General features: G+C 32.4%; 1 protein-coding gene across 4 annotated transcripts in view; it reads left to right on the forward strand.

The window, feature by feature from the left end:
- LOC106086991 (uncharacterized) overlaps positions 1 to 24145 on the forward strand; it is a 176036-nt gene that overhangs the window by 127928 nt on the left and 23963 nt on the right. For 2 of the 4 annotated variants that reach the window (XM_059370560.1, XM_059370561.1), the window contains exon 8: positions 6517 to 6612. The exons of the other annotated variants lie outside the window; for them this stretch is intronic. In XM_059370560.1, the coding sequence (XP_059226543.1) occupies positions 6517 to 6612 (96 nt within the window). The remainder of the gene's footprint in view (positions 1 to 6516; positions 6613 to 24145) is intronic. 4 annotated transcript variants of the gene reach the window in all.

A 24145-nucleotide genomic window follows, 5' to 3' on the forward strand; every position in this document is an offset into this window, starting at 1 on the left:
GCATTTTTAATAAAACTTAGAATGAACTTTAATCAAATATACTTTTTTTACACTTTTTTTCTAAAGCATGCTAAAAGTAACAGCTGATAACTGACATAAGAAAGAATGCAATTACAGAGTCACAAGCTGTGAAAAATTTTGTCAGCGCCGACTATATGAAAAATCCGCAATTATTTTTTGGGCAACCCAATACTTTATGGGATCTTCGGCACATATTTCAAGGTGTTACAAACAGAATGAAGAATTTAATATACCCCCATCCTATAGTGGAGGGTTTAAGAAAAATGTCCACCTATGACGCTGAACGCCTGGGATCACAGCCTGGCGAGAATACCAGAAAGAAATTTTCAGCGGTGGTTATCCTCTCCTAATGCTGGCGACATTAAGATGTACTGTGCCATGTTAAAAATTCTCCCCAAAGAGGTGCCGCATGCCGTTTAGACTCGACCATCATTGAGCTTATAATTTGAATTAGACAGCACACAGTGATATATGAGAAGTTTGCCCCAGTTCCTTCATGGAATATTTATGAGCAAATTTGCATATCAAAACATTGACCGATTTGGCAGGTCTGTTAAATATGACAGCAAAACTTTACGTGAACATTTCTGCCAAATCCTATAATAATTACGCCCTCAAAGAGTCAAATCTGAAGATCGGTTTATATGGCAGCTGAATCAGGTAATGGACCGATTTGGACCAACTTGCCTATGTTAACAAAAATCATAACACAACACCATGTGCAAAATTTCAGCCAAATGCAACAATAATTGCACCTTTTAGAGGCTCAAAAAGTGCAAACGGGATATCGGCTTTTATGGCAGCTGTATCCAAACATGGGCCGTTTTGGCCCATTTACACTAACAAGAAATATTTGTGCAAAATTTCTAGCTTTACACTTTCGAAAGATAACGTGCTTTAAGCAGCAACACAACGGATGGACGAACGTGGCTAAATTGACTTAGAATGTCAAGACGTGATGTTTTTTAATTTACATTTTTATAATGTATTTTTGGATTTTTTTTATAAAAATCGCTCGATTATTCTGCAAATATTTAAAATTTTTTATATAACGTATAGGAATGCGCCCCATGTAAAAAAAAATCAAATACCGTACGATTTTTTGACCGAAAGCTCCACAAATGAAGAACATTTTCACGCTTCACGCTTGTTTGTTTTGATATTTTCCAATTGTTTGATAAGTCAGAACGCGCCACAGGGGAAAAAATTTAATCAGTAAGTGTTTCTAAGCCTATCACAATACTTAAAGTTTTATTGTTGTTCTCCATATACCCCTATGGGGAAAATTTTCATTTCAGACTTCAGGTGTTATTTCATGAGACCAAACTTTATTGCGCCACTTTAGCTTTTGTTTATTATATTAGCAAAAAGTAATTGATACAGATAATCTGCGAACTATAGATGGGTCTTTGTCAAATTTTATTACGAAATATAATAACTTTTTTCATGTGTGCAGCAGTTCTTATCATTTTTGATTTTTCCCAAAAAGTAATTGATACAGATGAACTGTGAACCCCTGATGACTTTGTGGCAAATTTATTTCCGAAATACTATAATAATCTTCCCTGTGTGTGCAGAAGTTCTTATCATTGTTTATTTAATTCAGGAAATTTTCCAAAAATTTAATGAAACTGAAAAACAGTAAACAAGTGATAACCTTTTTGTCAAATTGGTTTTTTGAATAGACAAACTTTGACCATGAATATGGTGTTTAATACTTCTTATAGGAAATAATTTTTTTTAATTTTTCAAGTTTTTTGCCTGTTAGGGCAAGATCATTAAAAATTACAAATTTTTGTTTGTTTCTCTTTCGAGACGAGCTCAATGATCGGAGATGCAAATGGCTTACCTTTTCCATTTGCATCTCCCATCATTGAGCTTGTCTCGAAAGAGAAAAAAACAAAAATTGAAAAAATGTAATGATCTCGCCCCAACAGTTGTATTGATGGCTTCAACTGTTGATCTTCCCCTAACAGGCAAAAAACTTGAAAAATGAAAAATTCGGCAGATTTAGGCCAGGATTCGAATCTGGGCACATGAAGCAACAGCGAGAGCCATTGCCGTTGTCTTAGCATTCGAGGCCATCAATACAACTTCCAACAGATGAACAAAATCATGTGTAGTATGGAAGAAGTGTAATTTGTCACAGAAAGAATGTCTGTCATTACACACAGATACATGCATTGGGAAAAGTACAGCTAATAGACAGAGTTGTCGAGTGTGGTTAATGTGGTAATTGTATCATAGATGCGTTTTCGCTATTAATACGTTTCAAATGCAACATACCAACGCACGGGCCTTGAAGCCATCACACCTAATATGGTTGAAAAGTCTTCTAACCAAAGACGAAACGCGTCCCATAGTGGTTGGTGTGTGTTGATATTTTTTTTTATTTCAAAACTTGTTTATAAAAATTGCAAAATATAATTGATGCTGATAAACTGTGACCCAATAATGACTCCAAGTCAGTTTTTTTGGAACATATAAATCTTTTCCACATGTGTGCTAGTGCTCTTTAACATAATTTCTTTTTTTTAATTTCAAAAATTTTGAGAAAAGTGATTGTTATTGACAATCTAAAAATCACTGACGTCTTTATGTCATATGTCGCCTTAGAATACATAAATCTTTTCCCAAGTGTGCAAGCCCAAAAGGTTATTGATAAGGCTAGGCAGTAAACAACTAAGGATTACATTATTTTCACAAAATTTGTAAATTTTTTCCCTGGGTGCCATTGTTTACATCAAAACTTAAAACTTTAATAAAGTAATAGATTTTAGGAAACTATAAAATATTCAATCTTTAGTGGTAGATTAGCTTCTTAATAATGTATTCCATGTCTATGTGTGCAAGCGGATTTTTTTACTATAAAAAAAAATTTAAATTTTAATAGAAGAAAAAAAATTTTTTTTTTTACCAATGAAACTTTGTGAAGTCTCGTTATGACCAATCCATAGTTAAGAGGATCTTTCATTAGCCTAGCTTAAACTTTTAGCATATCCCTATTTTCAAGGACTATGCCATAGCATATTATATAGGGTGACTGATATAATATCATAAACAGCTTTCTTCGCTTTACACCAAAGGTGTTAAATTGTTCAATTTCCAATTATACCAACTTTTATTTTTTTACTTCAAAAATCCTAAAAAAAAGTTATCATTAAACTTTTTCACTCATTCACCACCATGTTTTAATCCAAGAACATTTTTAGTTTTAATATAAAGCAGGTTTTTTCTCAAAAATTTTTTTTTTATCGTTTAATTTCTTTGATTTTAGAGATAGTTTTAAGTTCATTTACTGGCTTCTTTTTCGATAGCAACAAACAGAAAGAGAGCAATCCATTACATAAAGAAGAAGTTATACAAAAATGTCATTTGAAAACAAATTATAACACTTAATTGCAAATTAATACAACAAAAATTAAACAAAAAAAAACACACACACTCAGAAACCCAAACCGGGGAAAAAAGAGATTCATGATTTTGTTTTTCAAAAAAAAAAAAAAAAAATGGAAATAACCCACAGAGGTTACCAGATATGAACATTTGTTTGTAAGCTTGATTTAAAGCCATTAAAAATTGCTTATAAAACTATCTACAACAATGCTGCCTTATAAATTACCGACGCTTTTATTGCTAATTTTCACTATTTTTTTTTTCATATTTAACAACAATTCAAAATTTGCCTTTATCAACGAGTTTTATCAAATTTGCCCTTTCATCAGATTCAAAGTATCATCCATGGTGTGGCCTATGACCCTGTCTTCTTGAAACTAAAAATCAACTCAATCTTTTAATTTAAGCAAAATGTCAGTACTGACCCAAAAATCTTAGGTAACTAATTTTGGCTCCCAACTCTAGCTTACCTGCCTTTGTACTTAAATGAAAATTGCAAAAATTCCCATCCAATTTATGGTTGAGACTCAGTGGTGGCCCCAGGCTGCACTTCCTTAACTTTTTTTGCAACCCAACCCATCTCTACACCTTTTTCCCATACTGAGGCCCCATTATCAGACTATGGCCTTGTCGCTTCCTTCATTTAGATCCGAAAGCACACTTTCTTTCGTATCATGAAACCTGATAGGGGTTTTATAAACACCCTATTTGAGGTAAGAGTGGCAGTTCTTTACAGACTCACTTAGACAATTTTAAGTCCATTGTGATACCACAGTAGCGACAGACCAAGGCTTCTGCCGGGAATCGAACCCACGACCCCTTCACTGGTAATCCAAGCACGCTACCAACTCGGCTACCGGGGCGCCCTACACCCTATTCTTTTTTAATAGCAAAAACAATTAGCAATTGGACCTCAAATTATACCAGACTGCTAAACTGCAAGGCCATCGTAGCGCAGAGGTTAGCATGTCGGCCTACGACGCTGAACGCCTGGATTCGGCTCCAGGCGAGACCCTCAATACAATTTTGCCAATGAACATTCCACTAAGGAACAGGGGCAAACTTCTCACATATCAATGAGTGCAGACGGATTCAAGTTTAAGCTCGATGATAAGGGGCCTCCTTTTTATAGCCGAGTCCGAACGGCGTGCCACAATGCGACACCTCTTTGGAGAGAAGTTTTACATGGCAGCGTCACAGGCGGACATGGTAATCTCTGCGCTACGGTGGTCTCCTATGTATATAGGAGATACACCTAAATCTGAGCAGATTTTTTCAAGTTTGAGTGAGTGACTGGCAGACAGACAGATGGACGGACAGACAGACAGATAGACAGATGGACGGGCAGACAGACAGACAGACGAACAGACAGGCAAACAGACAGACGAACAGACAGACGGACAGGCAGATAGACAGACAGATGGACAGACATATGGACAGACAGACGGACGGACAGACAGACGGACAGACAGACGGACAGACAGACGGACAGACAGACGGACAGACAGACGGACAGACAGACGGACGGACAACGGACCGACAGACAGATGAATAGACAGACGAACGGACAAACAGACAGACGGACAGACAGACGCACAGACAGACGGAAAGACGGACGGACAACGGACAGGCAGACATGTCAGCAGGTAGAGCATCTTCATGACTACATGAGTTCACTACTTATAATTTCTGAGTTTAGATGCATCCCAAACTGGCCGAAAATTAGTCGAATGATTTATGATTATTTTTGCGAAAGTAGATTTTCCATTATTTAACACAAAAAATCAAAATTTCCCACACACCTCCCATTGAGGAACAGCGGGAAAACGTATCTTATCTCAACGAGTAGTGCCCAAATCAATTTGTAACTTAATATTCGAATCAAAGCTATGTGACTCATAGCGACTCCTCTTTGTAGGGAATTTTTACTTCGGCTAAAGACCTCAGAAACAGCATAGGCATTATTTCCAAAGGGGTAACCTCGGAAGAAAGATGTTTCCCATGGGGATTTGAAACCTAGTCATAGTCGGGCATGCTGACTAATGCACCCTATAAATCAAATAATTCGTCTTATCATCGGGCCATTTGTATTTCAACCATAACAGTTTTACTTTATGCATATTCTTCAAAACTATTAGAAGTACATGTTGCGTATACGTAACAAAACGAGAAAAATAACGTCATTACTTATACGTACCATGGTACAAATAATTCTATGCAATTTAAAGCCTAGATGGGCAACACACACAACCGCACATGGGAACATACAACCGCGGGCATAGAAAAAAACGAACAGAGCACACGGACAGTGTAAGCATCTCATTTGCTTTTGTTCGGTCGACGCATTATTGTTATTTTACATAGCATTGTTGTTATTTTACACATGGTTGATTGGTCGGGATTTACTATCCCTCATATAGAAACAATTAAATATTATCAGTAAGAAAGAATTATTATTTCAAGTAAAAAAGAAATCTAACACCATTATTCCCAAAACTTAGAGTAGATTTGAAAAAGGTTTATTTGACAGATTTCCTCTCTAAAACTGTCTAGTAAACCTATTTGAAGGCTGCATTAAGTTTTGTGATCCTTTAAAGTTAAGTGTAAAATTCCATTTGCAATGTCGATTCATTGATGAATCTCACCTGGCAATTGGTCCAATTTCTCTTACTCATGAATCTCCTTTTCCAAGGTTTTGGTCATAATATTATTATTCTGAGTTTAAGCAGAACTATCAAAACTATTTGTTTCATTTCGCCATTGGTTTTCATTTTTTTTTGCGTTATGTTGTTTAAACGTAAAACTGTATTTAAAACTGTGTTTGTGAGAATTTTCTATCCTTATTCCCCGCCCCCCGCTCCACCCACATATCTATTTTAATAAACCATTTATATATATATATATACGTATATTCGATAATGTTTCATTTTTTTCTAAATGAATGTGTGTAACATTTTTTAAAACAAATCTAAAACAAACCTAATATAAATTTTATAAAAAAAATTAATTAACCACCAAACCAAAAAAAAAAAAAAAACAAAAAAACATTTAGTTGTGATCAGGGCTTTTAAAAATAAAATCAAATCATTATGGTTCTAGATTCTGCAGAATCTACAGAAAAAAAGTGCTGATCGAAGAGGGAGAATGCACAGAAAAGACAAAGATGGCATAACTAAAAGCAACCTAATTTTAAAGGTAACCCAACAAAACAAATTCAAATCAAATTCAAACAAAACTACTTCATTTCAAATCAATTTAAAAAAAAAAACCCAAAAAATATATATACAATTTTTTTCTTTGAAAAATTAAACAGAAACAAAACAAAAACAACAATTTCTTGTGTTTAGTTTACTTTAATTTGATTTTTTTAAATATTGTCATTTTGTTTCAACTTTTAAGTTTTTTAAAGTTTTGTTTTGTTGTACATTTGTGTGACATTACTTGATTGAATATTGTGAATGATTAATTAATTGCTAACTGATTGATTGATTGATATGATATATTGATAATGATTGAGTAACCTATAATGATTCACAATACATACTTACAACAACAACAACATATTAACCAAAAAAGTAACAGGAATGATATAAATTCAATAACATGTTCACCACGTCCCAATGTGTGATTTCTCGTTAAATTAATTTCCAAAAAAAATAGGTTTCATTTTGTTTTTGTTTTTAAAAACAAAAACTTATATAAAAGGTAGATTTCTATCCCACTTTTAATTTTTTTTAACATAATATTGTTTTAAAATCTTTTAAATATTTTTTTTTTTAATACTTTTTTTTTAAATTTTTTTTTAATATTTTTTTTTAATATTTTTTTTATTTTTTTTATTTTTTTTTAATTTTTTTTATTTATTTTTTTATCTATTAAAATGATATTTTAATTTCTATTGATAACGTAATTTCTTTCATTAACTCTCTCACCAGATTTTACTTATTTAAACTTTAAAACAAATCTTTATACATATGGATTTTATTTTGTAAATTTTTTTATATATTTTGATTTTTCTTTTATTTCCAATAAGTTTTATTTTGTAAAATTTTTTTGACTTGATTGTTGTTTAATTTCTTTTAATAAAATTATTTCATATAGTTTTAATTTTAAGTTAATTTTTTTTTAATTATTAAGTGGATTTTTAAAATATATATTTTATTTGTAGTAAAATTTTTTGTTTTATTTTTTAATCAGTTTTATAAACTTTCTTAATTTATTATAAAGACAGACAGGCAGACGGACAGACAGACAGACGGACAGACAGACGGACAGACAAGCAGACGGACAGACGGACAGACAGACAGACAAACGGACAGACAAACGGACAGACAGACGGACAGACAGACGGACGGACAGACAGACGGACAGACAGACGGACAGACAGACGGACTGACAGACGGACTGACAGACGGACAGACAGACGGACAGACGGTTGGACAGACAGACAGGCGGACGGACAGACAGACGGGAAGACAGACGGACAGACAGACGGACAGACAGACGGACAGACAGACAGACGGACAGACAGACGGACAGACAGACGGACAGACGGACAGACAGACGGACAGACGGACAGACGGACAGACGGACAGACAGACAGACAGACGGACAGACAGACGGACAGACAGACGGACAGACAGACAGACGGACAGACAGACAGACGGACAGACAGACAGACGGACAGACAGACGGACAGACAGACGGACAGACAGACGGACAGACAGACGGACAGACAGACGGACAGACAGACGGACAGACAGACGGACAGACAGACGGACAGACAGACGGACAGACAGACAAACGGACATATGGACAGGCAGACAGACGGACAGACAGAAGGACAGACAGACAGAAGGACAGACAGACAGAAGGACAGACAGACAGAAGGACAGACAGAAGGACAGACAGAAGGACAGACAGAAGGACAGACAGACCGACAGACAGATGGAAGACAGACGGGCAAACAGACGGACGGACAGGTAGACAGACGAAATTCTTAAATTAACTGTAACAATTTAGTTATTAATTTGTTATTTTTAATAATAAGTTAAAACAGACACAACGACAGACGGACAGACAGACGGATAGACAGACACACAAACGGACAGAGAGACAGACGGACAGACAGACAAACGAACAGAGAGACGGACAGACAGACGGGCAGACAGATGGAAGACAGACAGACGGACAAACAGACGGACGGACAAGTAGACAGACGAACTTCTTAAATTAACTGTAACAATTTAGTTATAAATTTTTAATATTAAATAAATTTTTTTTTGAATTATAACTATTATTTTTAATAAATATTTTTTTTATTTCTTTATATATTTTGATTACTTTTTTTAATTAAAAAAAAACATTTTTTTTGACTTGATTGCTATATAACTTCTATTAATAAAATTATTTTATATGGTTTTTAGTATTTCGATAAATTGTTTAAGTTATAACGTATATTATTCCCTCCACCATAGGATGGGGGTGTACTAATCTCGTCATTCTGTTTGTAACTACTCGAAATATTCGTCTGAGGCCCCATAAAGTATATATATTCTTCATCGTCGCGACGTTTTATGTCGATCTAGCCATGTCCGTCCGTCTGTCTGTCGAAAGCAAGCTAACTTTCGAAGGAGTAAAGCTAGCCGCTTGAAATTTTGCCCAAATACTTCTTATTAAAGTAGGTCACTTGGGATTGTAAATGGGTCATATCGGTCCATGTTTTGATATAGCTGCCATATAAAACGATCTTGGGTCTTGACTTCTTTAGCCTCTAGAGGGCGCAATTCCTATCCGATTGGAATGAAATTTTGCACGACGTGTTTCACTATGACTTCCAACAACTGTCCTTAATTAGATTCAAAACGGTCTATAACCTGATATAGCTGTCATATAAACCGATCTGAGGACTTGACTTCTTGAGCCGCTAGAGGGCGTAATTCTTATCCGATTGGATGAAATTTTATAGCTACCATATAAACCGATCTTGGGTCTTGACTTCTTGAGCCTCTAGAGGGCGCAATTCTTATCCGATTTGGCTTCAATTTTGTACGACGTATCCTCTCATGACCATCAACATACGTGTTTATTATGGTATGAATCGGGCTATACCCTGATACAGCTCCCATATAAATCCATTTCTCTATTTCACTTCTTGAGCCCCCAAAGTGCGCAATTCTTATTTGAATTGGCTGACATTATACAGGTCTCCCACATATAATTTAATTGTGGTCCAAACCGAACCATATCTTGATATTGCTCTAATAGCAGAGCAAATTTTTTCTTTTATCCTTTTTTTGTCTAAGAAGAGATGCCGGGAAAAGAACTCGATAAATGCGTTCCGTGGTGGAAGGTATATAAGATTTGGCCCTTTTACTTGTTTTTAATATATATTTTATTGATATTAAAATTTTTTAATTGTTTATTTTTATTGTTTTATACGTTTTTTTAAACTTTCTTTATTGACTTTAAAGCGAATTAAAACACTATAAAGTTATTTTTTATTTTTTTAAGGGAACTTTTTAAATTAATTGTAACAAATTAATTAATTATTTTTTATTTTTATTATTAAGATAAATTTTTGGAATTTCTACATATATTTTTAATAAATACTTTATTTGTAGTAATTAAAGTAACAAAAAATTTTTTTTTATTTTTAGTTATTTTAATCCGTTTTTTTAACTTTCTTAATAATATATTTTGTTGATTATGCTTTGATTATAGAGTATATAGACTTACAACAAATGTATTTTCATTTCTTAAGGGAGCATTCTTAAATTTTTTGTAACAATTTCGTTATAAATTTTTTTTTCTATTAATAAAAATTAATTTTTAATTTTATTTTAGGAAAAATTATGCAAAATTAAATTTTTATAACCTTAACAAACCCAAAAAAATTTTTTTTTTAAATCAAAAGATTATTAACAAAATATATATCAAATCATATTTAAAGCTAATAAAATATTTTTATATCCTTAAAAAATACTTAAAAATTTTTTTCACAAATATTAAAAAGAAAAAACAAAATATATATCAAAATCTTTTTAAACTTTCAAAATAATAGTATATTTCCTTCCAAAAATATTTTTTTTCAATAATTCTTAAAATATTTTTCACATCATATATAATTTTAAAGATATATACTACAAAATTAAAATATAAAAACAAAAATGTCAATATTTTCATAAAAATACTTTTGTTTATTTTTTTAATATTTTGCCCTTCCGTAGGTGATTTTTTACTTAATTAAATTTCATAAACTAAATTTATTTAAAATTAATCAATTTTAAAAAAAAAATTATTTATATAATTTAAAACACTTAAAAAATATATGAAAATTTACATTTTTAAACATATATAATATTATTTTTTTTTTTAATTTATATTTAAATTTAATTTCCAACAAAATTTTCACTCATTTTTTTAAACATAGTACTACATTTGTTTAAATATTTTGTTAAATAAATTGTGTTTAATATTAAAAGAAGTTTTTTTTTTAAATAAATAAATTAAAAAAATAATTAAATAATTCAAAAATTAATCTTATTTAAATTCATTAATTAATTTTTAATATTTATAAAACTAAAAAACAACAATATTTAAAAAGTATATAAATTTAAATCAATAAAAAAAAAAGTTTTTTAATATTAAAAAATAATAACCATGCGAGTTAAAACAAATAAAAGCGTTTAAGGTTCGGCTGAGCCGAATCTTATATATCCTCGACAATGGACAGCATTTGTCAAGTTCTTTTGACGACTCAAAATGGAAAAACTAAAAAGGGATAATGGGGAGTCATAACGAGAAATCGCAATGGATTTTTATATGCTTAGATAGAAATTCGGCCCTCCTGAGGCTCAAGATGTATCTTCGGGACATCGTTTCATATGGAAGCTATATAAGGTTTTGGTGGAGGCCAACGTGGCGCAGAGGTAAGCATTTCCGCCTATGACGCTGAGCGCCTGGGTTCAAATCCCGGAGTGAACATCAGAAAATTTTTAGCGGATGTTATCTCCTTAATAAAAAGAAACAAGTAAAAAGGCATTAAGTTCGGCCACGCCAAACTTTAGATACCCAGTACCCATCGGGTATATATGTAAACCACCATTCGTCAAAATCCTGTGAATAATGCACACCTTATGCCTCATAGCAGCTATATCGAAATATGTTCCGATTTGGATCAAATACTAATAAGTACAAGTAATTGTTGAATTGTGTATAACAAAATATTGGTCTTTTTAGTACCATCTGAACCACGTACGACGCGGATGTGGAAAAGCCTAACATAAGTCACTGTATCAAATTTCAGTGAAATCGTCTTTTATGAGGGCCAACACTTTAAATCGAGATAACGGTCTATATGGAAGCTATATCCAAATCTGGACCGATCTGAGCCAAATTGAATAAATATATCGAGGGGTTTAATTTAACTCACTGTCCCAAATTTCGAAGACATCGGACAATAAATACGCCTTTTATGGGCCCAAAACCTTAAATCGCGAGATCGGTCTATATGGCAGCTATATTCAAATCTGAACCGATCTGGGCCAAATTGAAGAAGGATGTCCAAGAGCATAACACAACTCACTATCCCAAATTTCGGAGACATCGGACAATAAAAGCCCCTTTTATGGGCCCAAAACCTTAAATCGCGAGATCGGTCTATATGCTATATTCAAATCTGAACCGATCTGGGCCAAATTGAAGAAGGATGTCGGTGGGCATAACACAACTCACTGTCCCAAATTTTGGCGACATCGGACAATAAAAGCCCCTTTTATGGGCCCAAACCTTATATCGCGAGATGGGTCCATATGGCAGCTATATTCAAATCTGAACCGATCTGGGCCAAATTGAAGAAGGATGTCGAAGGGCCTAACACAACTCACTGTCCCAAATTTCGGCGACATCGGACAATAAATGCACATTTTATGGTCCCAAATCCTTAAATCGAGGGATCAGTTATATGGCAGCTATATCCATATCTTTCTAAAGCAAGCTAAAAGTAACAGCTGATAACTGACAGAAGAAAGAATGCAATAACAGAGTCACAAGCTGTGAAAAAATTTGTCAACGCCGACTATATGAAAAATCCGCAATTACTTTTTGGGCAACCCAATATATCAGATTATAGACAATTGTTGGAAGTCGTAACAGAACACCGCATGTAAAATTTCAGCCAAATCGGACAAAAATTGCGGCTTGTAAGGGCCCAAGAAGTAAAATCGGGAGATCGCTTTATATGGGAGCTATATCAGGTTGTAGACCAATATGAACCGTACTTGGCACAGTTATTGGAAGTCGTAACAAAACACTACATGCTCAATTTCAGTCAAATCGGACAAATATTGCGGCTTGTTAGGACTCAAGAAGTCAAATCGGGTGATCGGATTATATAGAGGCTATATCAGAATAGGGAGCGATTTGGATCGTACTTGGTGCAGTTGTTGGAAGTCCTAACAAAACACTATATGGAAAATTTCAGCCAAATAGGACAAAAATTGCGGCTTGTAAGAGCTCAAGAAGTCAAATCGGGTGATCGGATTATATGGAGGCTATATCGGGATAGGGACCGATTTGAATCGTACTTGGCGCAGTTGTTGGAAATAATAACAGAACACTATATGCAAGGGCTCAGGAAGTCAAATTGGGAGATCGGTCCTAGACCAATTTAGACCATAGTTAACACAGTTGTTGGAAATCATAACGGAACACTTTGTGCAAAATTCCAGCCAAATCGGGCAAAAAATCGGACAAGAAGTCAAATCGGGAGATCGGTTTATATGGGAGCTATATCTAAATCTTAGCCGATATGGCACATTTGCAATCCCCAGGACCTGCATCAATAGTAAGCATCTGTGGAAAATTTCAAGCAACTAGCTTGAAGCGTTCGCCCTTCTATGGTGATTTCGACAGACGGACGGACGGGTGGACATGGCTAGATCGAATCAGAACGTCGATCTAGAATATATATATACTTTATGGGGTCTAAGACGAATATTTGGAGGTGTTACAAACGGAATGACTTGATTAGTATACCTCCATCCTATGGTGGCGAATATAAATAATTATTTTTCTTAACTCTTAATATAAAAAAAAAATAAAAATAAATATATTTAATATTTTATAAAATTAAAAATTTATTAAAAAAAACAACAAAAATTTAAAAATTATTGAAATGTTTGGAATTAGAAAAAATATTTTTAAATTTTAATTTTTGTTTTTTTCTAATTATGCATTAACCTTAATTTTTATTTTTAAAAGTTTTACTTTAATTTCTTTTTTATTTTAAAGTAATTTACCTTCACTTAGCTATAATTTGAGTCATTTTAAGTTTAACTTTAGTCCAACTTTGATTTATATTAATTTTTTTTTCGTAATTTTTAAATTAAATTTTTTTTTAAATTTGTCGAAATTTATTTTTTACTTTACTTTATTTTTATTTCTTTTCAATTTAGATTTATTATAACTTTTATTATTTTAATTACTTACATTTTTTTTAATAATAATTAAAAATTATTTTTTTTTTCATTTTAATTTCAATTTTAATCATAGTGTTAAATTTATTAATAGTTCAAAAATTTTATTATTTAATAATAAACAATTCAAAAACTTTATTCTTTTTTAACTCAATACAAAAATTATTTACATTTTATTTTTTTTTTTTTTATTAAATAAACTTAATTTAATTTTATTTTTCATTGAAATTATACTTTTAATTTTAAATTAAATATTAATTTATTTTTAAAAGCAATTTTATTAATTAATTATTTAGAACTGTTAGTTTCTTATCCAATATTAATAACTTAAAACAAATTTTTAATATGTTTGTATTTCTATTTCAACTTTTATTTTTTATAATTATTTTTTTGGTTTTTCTTTGGATTTTTTGTTAATATTACAACTGATTGTTTGATAGATTTTTTTATTATAATTTTTTTAGACTATTTTTTTCTTATTTTTGAACAATTTCCATTTTCTACCCACTTGTTGCCTAGGCTTTCATTTCTGTTTTTTTTAAATAAAATTTTTTTAAATACAACCAAATATCAGAGCCTGCATTCCTTTTTTGTATTTTGATTTTTCTTGTTGCCTTTTTGGCTAAACAAAAACCACACTTATTTTACAACTCTTTCAACTTAACCATAAAAAAAAAGCTTTCAACAGCAATAAAATGCAATCAATACAACTTTTTTCTAATCACTTTTCAAAACTCCTCAGAACTACAACTTTTTTTAACAAACTAAAATTTTTGATTGAATACTTGAAATTTGTTTTGTTTGAATCTATCGATTTACGCTAAAAGCTCCAAAAAAAAATCAAAAACTTAGTCAATTGGCATTGTTTCACACCCACTCTTACATACAATCACATACCATTTCCAAGGCTTAGCACCTTCTCCACCGGCCTTGGAAAAAAGGTAACAGAGGCAAAGCCATTGACTGAGTACACTAAACTTGGGCCCCATCACTCCCCCTATCAAAAGGAGAAGTGGTGCGACCTCTTTTTAGTGTTTTAATATTATTTTGCTTTTGTTACACGTTTTTCTTTGTCAAATCTAATAATAATTAAGATAATGCGCTTATATCACCGTCTTAATGCAATGCAATAACAATTGTTAATGGGTGTAAGGTGGTGTTGCCCACCAGCCCCCTCTCCACGGTGGGAGGTGCGAGCTGGTGGCCAACACCCATGTGCCATCATATTAACAATGATCCTAACAATGAACCGCAAAGACGCTATACAAGAAAAGTGTGCTTGGTTTCTTTTTCGATTTTTCTCAATGCACTTTTGATGTTTGTTTATAAACGACAGGGGGTCTTCACGATTTGTTGCACCACAGCCTTTGCTTGCCGTTACAGCCAGGATGGCAAATCCAATCCCAAAGGATTTGCCGCCCCCTGTGCGCCGACCATGCAAGAGTTCACAAATTTTTCCTCACCTACAAATGCTGAACACCCCTAACGCTTTTTATTAACAAATATGTTTACAATTCTGCCCAAAACAGCAACCACAAAAAAAAAGAATTTTTAATTAATTCAAATTCCAAAAAAAAGCACTGACATCAAATTAAATGTTTCTCCTAAATGCATGCCAGAACCAACCATTCGGGTTTGCACCGCCACACACACAACGTATTTTGGGCGTTAGTGTGTGTGTGTGTGTGTGTGCGTGAGAGAGAAAGTTTTTTTTTTATTAAATTAAAAGAAAAAACTCCCGTTTTTAGGCATTAAGGACTTAAATTTATATCCACCTAGAGTTCCATAGGCCCCTAAAATTGGCTTTATAAAGCTTACGACCCAATCTTAGTTAATATTACCTTTTAATTATATTTTATAGCCAGGCTTAATCATTTTATTTTTCTAGTCTTATAAGTCCAATCTTTTTTTTTCAAAAAGAAACACACAAAATTACCTCAGTTTAGTCCATTCATTTTATACTTATATGTATCCTTAGTAAACCAATCACCTTATTAACTTATGCTTATTTCATGACCCATTCATTTAGTGATGATTTATAAAAATCACAATTTGAAACTAATGCAAAAAAACACCAAGAAGGAGCATTAACAACACATCATTTCTAATAACATTTTTAGAGGATCGAAACTAAAACAACAACAAAAATTTAAGATTTATTTTCTTTCGTTTATAGCTAATTAAATGTCATATTCAATCAATTATTAATATAGACTATGCAGATAAATAAATTTTTTCAAATTCTATTGAAAAATGTTTGCATACTTTTAGGGTCAAACAAATATTTTCCGCAGACATTTCAAAATGTTTGTATAATATACATATTGTGCTTTAGCAGATATTAGGTCTGTTCGCGTAATTTTCCAGTAAAAATTTGCAGGAGAGTAAACACAGCTTTAACCCTCTTTTGCTATTTATTTGATTTTAATTTAGCTGTTCGATTCTGCAAATTTCTGCTGGGGAAAAACCTCCAGCAGAAATTTGCAAGCTCTCATTTACCAAACTCTCAAAATTATGCTCGCTCTCCAGCTCTCTTCTGCTGACAAATTGTATAAATTTGCAAAAAAATTTAGTTGCGCGAACACACATATTGTATGCACAGTATTTTAGTGCCGCGCACAAAAAATTGCTATTTTCTAAAAATGAGGCCAAAACTGTTGGATACCTTGAAAGGGCTATGAATCAAAAACATATTACATTTGGTAAAAATTTTTAAAAATTCATATTAATTTTTGGCAAGCTTAACTGGAAGCAATTTTAACCTAAAACTAAGTCAAACTTAAATCAGAATTCAAAATTGTTGCATACCTTCAAGGGGCTATGAATCGAAAACATTAAACTTGATGAACCATTTAAAAAATTCACATTAATTTTTCGCAAGTTTAACTAGAAGCAATTTTAAACTAAAACTAAGGCTACTTTGACAATGCTGCATACTTCTAAGGGCTTATGAATTTATCTATTTATTTACTTTAGAAAAAATATTATATGAAATGCGATAAAAAAAAATTGATAAGGGAATATAAGGTGCATTATTGGCCGGTTTAATTTTTCTACATTATTGCACAATATGGGAGGCAGGAAAAAATATTGGTTAGAATTAACCATCATATTATTCGACGATACTGCATACTTTTAGGAGACACGAAAATTTTTTGCATATAACATTTTAACAAGCAAGCTAGTGTCTAGTTCGGCAGAGCCTAACCTCAAACAACCAAAAAAAAATCTCATAAAAAATACTAATATTTCAGTCTCTCTCCTAATATGAAGCCATGATCACCAATTCCTTCCACATTCAAGTGAAATTACACCGAATAAAGAGAAACATGAATACGAAAAAAGGCCTTAAAAATTGAAGGGATATTTTAGAAAGAATTAAAAAAAATAAAAAAAGTAAGAGCGTGCTAAGTTCGGTCGGTCCGAATCTTATATACCCTTCACCATGGATCCCATTTGTCGAGTTCTTTAAGCGGCATCTCTTTTTAGGCATTTGGAGCTATATATTAATTGACTATAATTTAATTGAATGCTGAAGACCGTAGTAGATGTCATTGGGCAATATTTCAGTCCATTCGTATAAGAATTGCGCCTTGTAGGGGCTCAAGAAGCATATTCAGGAGATCGGTTTATTTGGGAGCTGTATCAGGCTATAGACCGATTAAGACCATATAAGACACGTATGTTGAAGGTCATGGGAGAAGCCTTTGTACAAAATTTCACTCAAATCCGATGAGAATTGCGCCCTCTAGAGGCCTAAGAAGTGAAGATCTCAAATCGGTTTACATGGCAGCTATATCATGTTATGTACCGATTTAAACAATACTAAGCACACATGTTGCAAGTTATAACAGAACACTATATGCAAAATTTCAGCCAAATAGGATAACAATTGCTCCCTCTAGTAGCTCAAGAAATCAAGATCCAAGATCGGTTTATATGGCAGCTATATCAGATTATGAAACGATTTGAACCATACTTAAAAGAGTTGTTGGAAATTATAACAAAATACCTCAAGCAAAATTTCAGCCGGATCGGATAAGAATTGCGTCCTCTAGACGCTCAAGAAATCAAGATCCAAGATCGGTTTATATGGCAGCTGTATCAGGTTATAGACCAATTTGAACCATACTTAGCACAGTCATTGAAAGTCATAAAAAATACTTCATGCAAACTTTCAGGGAAATGGAATGGAAATTGCGCCCTCTATAGGCTCAAGAAGTCAAGATCCCAGATCAGTTTATATGGCAGCTATATCAAGTTATGGCCCTATTTGAACCATATTTAACAAAGTTATTGGAAGTCATAGCAAACCACCTCATGTAAAATTTCAGCAAAATCGGATAAAAATTGCGCCCTCTAGTGGCCAAATCGGTCCATGTTTTGATATAGCTGCCATATAAACCGATCTTGGCTCTTGACTTCTTGAGCCTCTAGAGTGCGCAATTCTAATCCGATTTCATTGAAATTTTGCCCGTAGAGTTTTGATATCACTTCCAACAACTGTGTTATGCTTGATTCAAATCGGTTCATAATCTGGTATAGGTGTAATATAAACCGATATTGGATCTTGATTTCATGAGCCCATAGAGCGCGCAATTCCCCTCTGATTGGGCTAACATTTTGCATGAGGTATTTTGTTATGACTTCCAATAGCTGTGCTAAGTATGGCGCAAATCGGTCTATAACCTGATATAGCTGCCATATAAACTTATCTGGGATCTTGACTTCTGGAGCCTCTAGAGGTTGCAATTCTCATCCGATTTGGAAGACATTTTGTACAACGGCTTCTCTCATGACCTTCAACATACGTGTCTTATATGGTCTGAATCAATCAATAGCTTGATATACCTTCCATGTAAGCCGATCTCCCGATTTTGCTTCTTGAGCCCTTACAAAGAGCAATTCTTATCGGAGTGAACTGACATTTTCAACGATGACTTCTATAATGTTCCGCATTCAATTCATTTATGGTCCGAATCGGACTATAACTTGATATAGCTCCGATAGCAAAAACAGTTCTTATTCAATGTTCTGTATTTGACTAAAAAGAGATACTGCGCATAAAAGAGAAATGCGATCCATGGTGGAGGGTATATATGATTCGGCCCGGCCGAAATTAGCACGATCTTACTTGTTTTTTTTTTTAATGTTATTAAAAAGGGGTACTTTTGCATTTATGAAATGACTAAGCATTTCGTTAAATAATGGAGTGCCACAACATTCGTAGGGCGAGAAGAAAACCCACTTTTCAACTATTTTCGATAGCATGGTCCTCTCGGACTTTGATAGCCCCTTTATCTACACGTTTCAAATCATGAAACGTCTCAGAATGCCTTTTTATTCGTTTATGTCCAAAAAATAATCCTACGGAATCAAAAATATGGACCACCCTATATAGTAGTAATATGATCATGCGGAATTTAAAACATGCCTTGTTTGACCACAATAACAGCAGGAGCGGGAAGCAATCCGCATATGTCTACCTATTTTATACAGTAGTTTTAAGTCTCGCCTATTTGTATTGGAAATGGTGTGTTACGATATCTCCATGGATGTGTCAATTGAATAAAATTTGTTTTAGGACAATTGATTAGGACTCACAAAGTAAAGAGGCCCTCAAAAATATCATCTAGCTTACTTTAAGAAAACATACTAAAACTAAATATTGAAATGCGAATTTTGATAGAGAAATATTTAACAAAAATACACACTTTTCTTTCTAACATTTCAAACTTTGCAGGATTTTAATCTCTTTCATAATCAAACGTTGAAATATCGTATTGCGTTTAAAGCCACAAAAATGTATAAACTGACAAGTCTATTAATGATTTTTTAATGATTTAAAAGGAATAAAAAAATCTATACTAAACCTAGTTAAACTTTTAACAGAGATTACTTCATTTCGAGTTTATTTTGCAATTTATTGAAGACTAGAAATGAACTAAACCTCAAATTTTGGTCAAACAAAAACAACATTATAGTAATACTATTATCGGTCAAACATTATGCATAATCCATATATCTTTTATGATTGAATTTAATTTAACTGCATTATAGATAAATCTAATTAAGCGAAGGTCCTAACAGCTCATCCTTGCCTAATAACATACTATTAATATTTAAATATGTTTACTATCGATAACTCTTTTATTGGCTATATCGAATATCGACTTAATGAATCTGCTGCTTGATAGCTTTATCAAAATAAATGTCAACTAATCGCTACAGAATTATGAGCTGTTCCATAACCTTTTTATCGGCGGATGGAGTTGTTAAAAACCCGATAACTCATTAATCCTAAAATTTTAACAATCACTTAATTTATTTATTATTTGCTACTCTGTTATAAACGCAATACATCGAAATGTCAACTAATCGATATAGAATTATGAGCTGCTCAATAACTTTTTTTTTATCGGCGGATGGAATTGTTGGAAACCCGATAACTTTATGGAAACCTTTGTCATCAGTCACTTGATATATTTGATCGATATCTTATCATCTACTAACTGATAGTATTATTGATTATTGATAATTTTGTTGGATTTTAGAAAATGTGCAATTATTAAATGATTGGTTATAGGTAAATCAATCAACCTAATATCAAGTTATCTATATACATATAGCTATCGGTAACTCAATAACTATTTTATTGACTGGTAGAGTTATAGGCTGCGGCTAGAGTCATCAGTTCATCTATTGGGTTGCCCAAAAAGTAATTGCGGATTTTTCATATAGTCGGCGTTGACAAATTTTTTCACAGCTTGTGACACTGTAATTGCATTCTTTCTTCTGTCAGTTATCAGCTGTTACTTTTAGCTGGCTTTAGAAAAAAAGTATATTTGATTAAAGTTCATTCTAAGTTTTATTAGAAATGCATTTACTTTCTTTTAAAATATCCGCAATTACTTGTTGGGCAACCCAATATATAAAGCTACCATCCAATCGATATAGAGTTCTCAGTTTAGTATCGGCTATTCTATTATAACTGTGATATTTCACAGTCTACTAACAGACAGCATTATTATTAATAATTTTGTTGGATTTTAGAAAATGTGCAATTATTTATCACCTGATCGGTTATATATATATAATCAACCTAATATCAGGTTATCTATATTCGAGTATATAGTTATCGGTAATTCAATAACTTAGTTATCGGCTGTTATAGGCTGCGGCTAGAGTCATCAGTTCATCGATATAAAAATATCAGCAAATCGGTATAGAGTTCTCGGCTAACATTCGATGAACATCCGATAAAAAAAAATAAAGACCATCCGATAACAAAATTATCAACCAGCATTAAACTCATTATCGATTTCCAGCTTGTTGATAATTTTGTTATCGGATGTCCTATATCTCTTTTATCAGATGTTGGAAAACCTTATTGTCAAATGCCCGATGACTTTATCTATGTATCGTTAACTCAATAACTCTGCCTGAGTTATCAACTCATCGATATGAAGTTATCAGCTAATCAATAAAGAGTTCTCAGTTTGACGGTAACTTTGTTATCGGATGTCCGATAAATTAATTATCGAATTTCTGATAACTATATTTTTTATAACCGATTACTATTTTCTCGGACGTCCGAAAATTATGCTATTGGGCGACCGAGATCTTTGTTGGTGTCCGATATACAATTACTGCAATATTGTTTTTTTATATAATATACATGTTATTGATTTCGCTATTACAGCTATAATATATCGATAACAACATTTTCTATAACCATAATTTTACTTCAATACTCTTTAGGTTACAGGCAAATGTTTCGTAGGTTGGTCAATAAATGTAATATGAGCTACAAGATTACTTTGCTGTCGACAACACGATAACTTTTCTTGAAAGCAATAACACGATAACATTGATATCGACAACGCTATACCATTGCTGTCGACAAAGCGATAACATTGCTATTGACAACGCGATAACATTTTTATCGCCAACACTATAACATTGCTATTGACAACGCGATGAAATTTTTACCAACAATGCGATAATATTTTTATCGAGAACATGAGAACATTTATATCGACAACCCGATAACATTTGTGTCAATTTATTTTCTTTGGCCCTTAAAAAAAATTGCTAACCTGTTCCAGGCCATCTAATTGTATTCTCGAGAACAAAACTTTCCCAATATTTACTGAGTTATATTTTAGGACTGTGTATAGTGGAACACATGATTAATCGTTTTTAAGTATCTATTATCGAATCATATCGATAAGTTATTAGTGCAACTTTGTATAAAATATTAGTCGCTGACTATCAGCAAACTGATAACTTTATTGTCGCTTCCTTTTTTATAGGATTTTTTAAACATCCTACAATTAGCTCAGTTGTGTGGTCATAAATCCAATATTGGTAACTCAAAACTTTAATATCGGATGGGGGCAGTAAATCTGAAATTTTGTTATTGGCTTGTCAATAACTTTTACATCGGCTTGTCTATAACTTTATTGTCGGGGTTTCAAGAACTTTTTTTATTGGTTTTCGTTAACTTTTTAACATGTTGGTTAATAAACACATTAATATTAGATAGCTTTATCATCGATAACTCTATAAAATTTCATATGTTATCAGCATTTCGATAACTTAGTTATCGCTATGTCAAAGACTTTGTTAACCGGGGTTTGATAACTTTGTTATCGGGCTTTCGAAAACTTTGTTTTTGGGTTTTCGATAATTTCGCTATCGGGGTTTTCATAACTTCCTTATTGACTTGCCAATAACTTTGTTATCGGCTTATCCATTATTTTTTATCAGCTTGTCTACAACTTTCCTGTAGGGTTTTCAAGAACTTTGTTACCGGGTTTTCAAGTACTTTTTTTATAGGTTTTTATTGACTTTTTACTTGCTGGTTAATAAACATATTAGTTTTATATAAATTTATCATCGATAACTCTATATTACCAGCATATCGATAACATTGTTATGGGTATGTCAATACCATTGTTATCGGGGTTTTGATTGTTTTGTTACAAGTATTTCGATCATTTTGTTATTGAAGTTTCGATAACTTTGTAATAGAAGTTTCGATAACTTTTGATAGAAGTTTGGATAACTTTCGATAGAAGTTTGGATAACTTTATTATCGGTGTTGCGATAAGTTTGTTTCGATATTTTTGCTATCGAGGTTTTCGGCAACTTTGTTATCGGTGTTTCCACAACTTTGTTATCGGTGTTTCCACAACTTTGTTATCGGAGTTTCGATAACTTTGTTATCAGGGTTTCGATAATTTTGTTATCAGAGTTTCGATAACTTTGTTATAGGACTTTCTTATCGGCTTGCCAATAACTTTGTTATCGGCTTATCAATAACTTTGTTATCGGCTTATCAATAACTTTGTTATCGGCGTGCCAATAACTTTATAATCGGCTTGCTAATAACTTTGTAATCGGCTTGCTAATAACTTTGCTATCGGCGTACCAACAACTTTGTTATCGGCGTATCAATAACTTTGTTATCGGCTTGCCAATAACTTTGTTATCGGCTTATCCATAATTTTTTATTGGTTTGTCTATTACTTTACTGTCGAGTTTTCAAAAACTTTGTTATCGGTGTGTCAGGAACTTTTTGTTATCGGTTTTTCATCAACTTTTTACCTGCTGGTTAATAAACAAATTAGTTTTAGATAGCTTTATCATTGATAACTCTATTATATGCCATGTTTTATCAACTTTTCTATTTTAACTGCTATATGTCGATAAGTATAACCAATTATAAAGCCATGAGTTATCGATACCGTTTACCCATTTATGGATTTATAAACTAATCAAACTTAAGCCTTTTGTACAAAATATTTTTGAAAATATAAATTATCATGATGACTTGTTCAGTTTAAAATTTCCCCTCTATTGATTATGAAACTATATGAACAATAATAATAATCAAATTTTTCCTTTAACAAATTTTGAAGAAGAACGACGTAAGGTATGCGCATTAAGTAGGCTCCACTGTATTTGATAATAATATTTAATTTATTTATGTGTTTGGTTTTTTATTTCAAATATTGAAAGCTTTTTTTAATTTTTGGTTAATTTAAGCAAAATGTAAAAAAAACCGAAACTTACTACTAATATCTAAATGATGCTTCGTTTTCTGTTTGATTTTTATAAATAAATTTTTTTACCTTTCTATCTCTTTGCACTTGGAACAAATTTTAAATTAATACAAAATAATATTCAAAGAAACTTTTGTAAAATCTGATATGGAATAAAAATTCCAATAAACGAAGAAAAGA

Source organism: Stomoxys calcitrans, chromosome 5, assembly GCF_963082655.1.
Source record: "Stomoxys calcitrans chromosome 5, idStoCalc2.1, whole genome shotgun sequence".
Classification (NCBI taxonomy): domain Eukaryota; kingdom Metazoa; phylum Arthropoda; class Insecta; order Diptera; family Muscidae; genus Stomoxys; species Stomoxys calcitrans.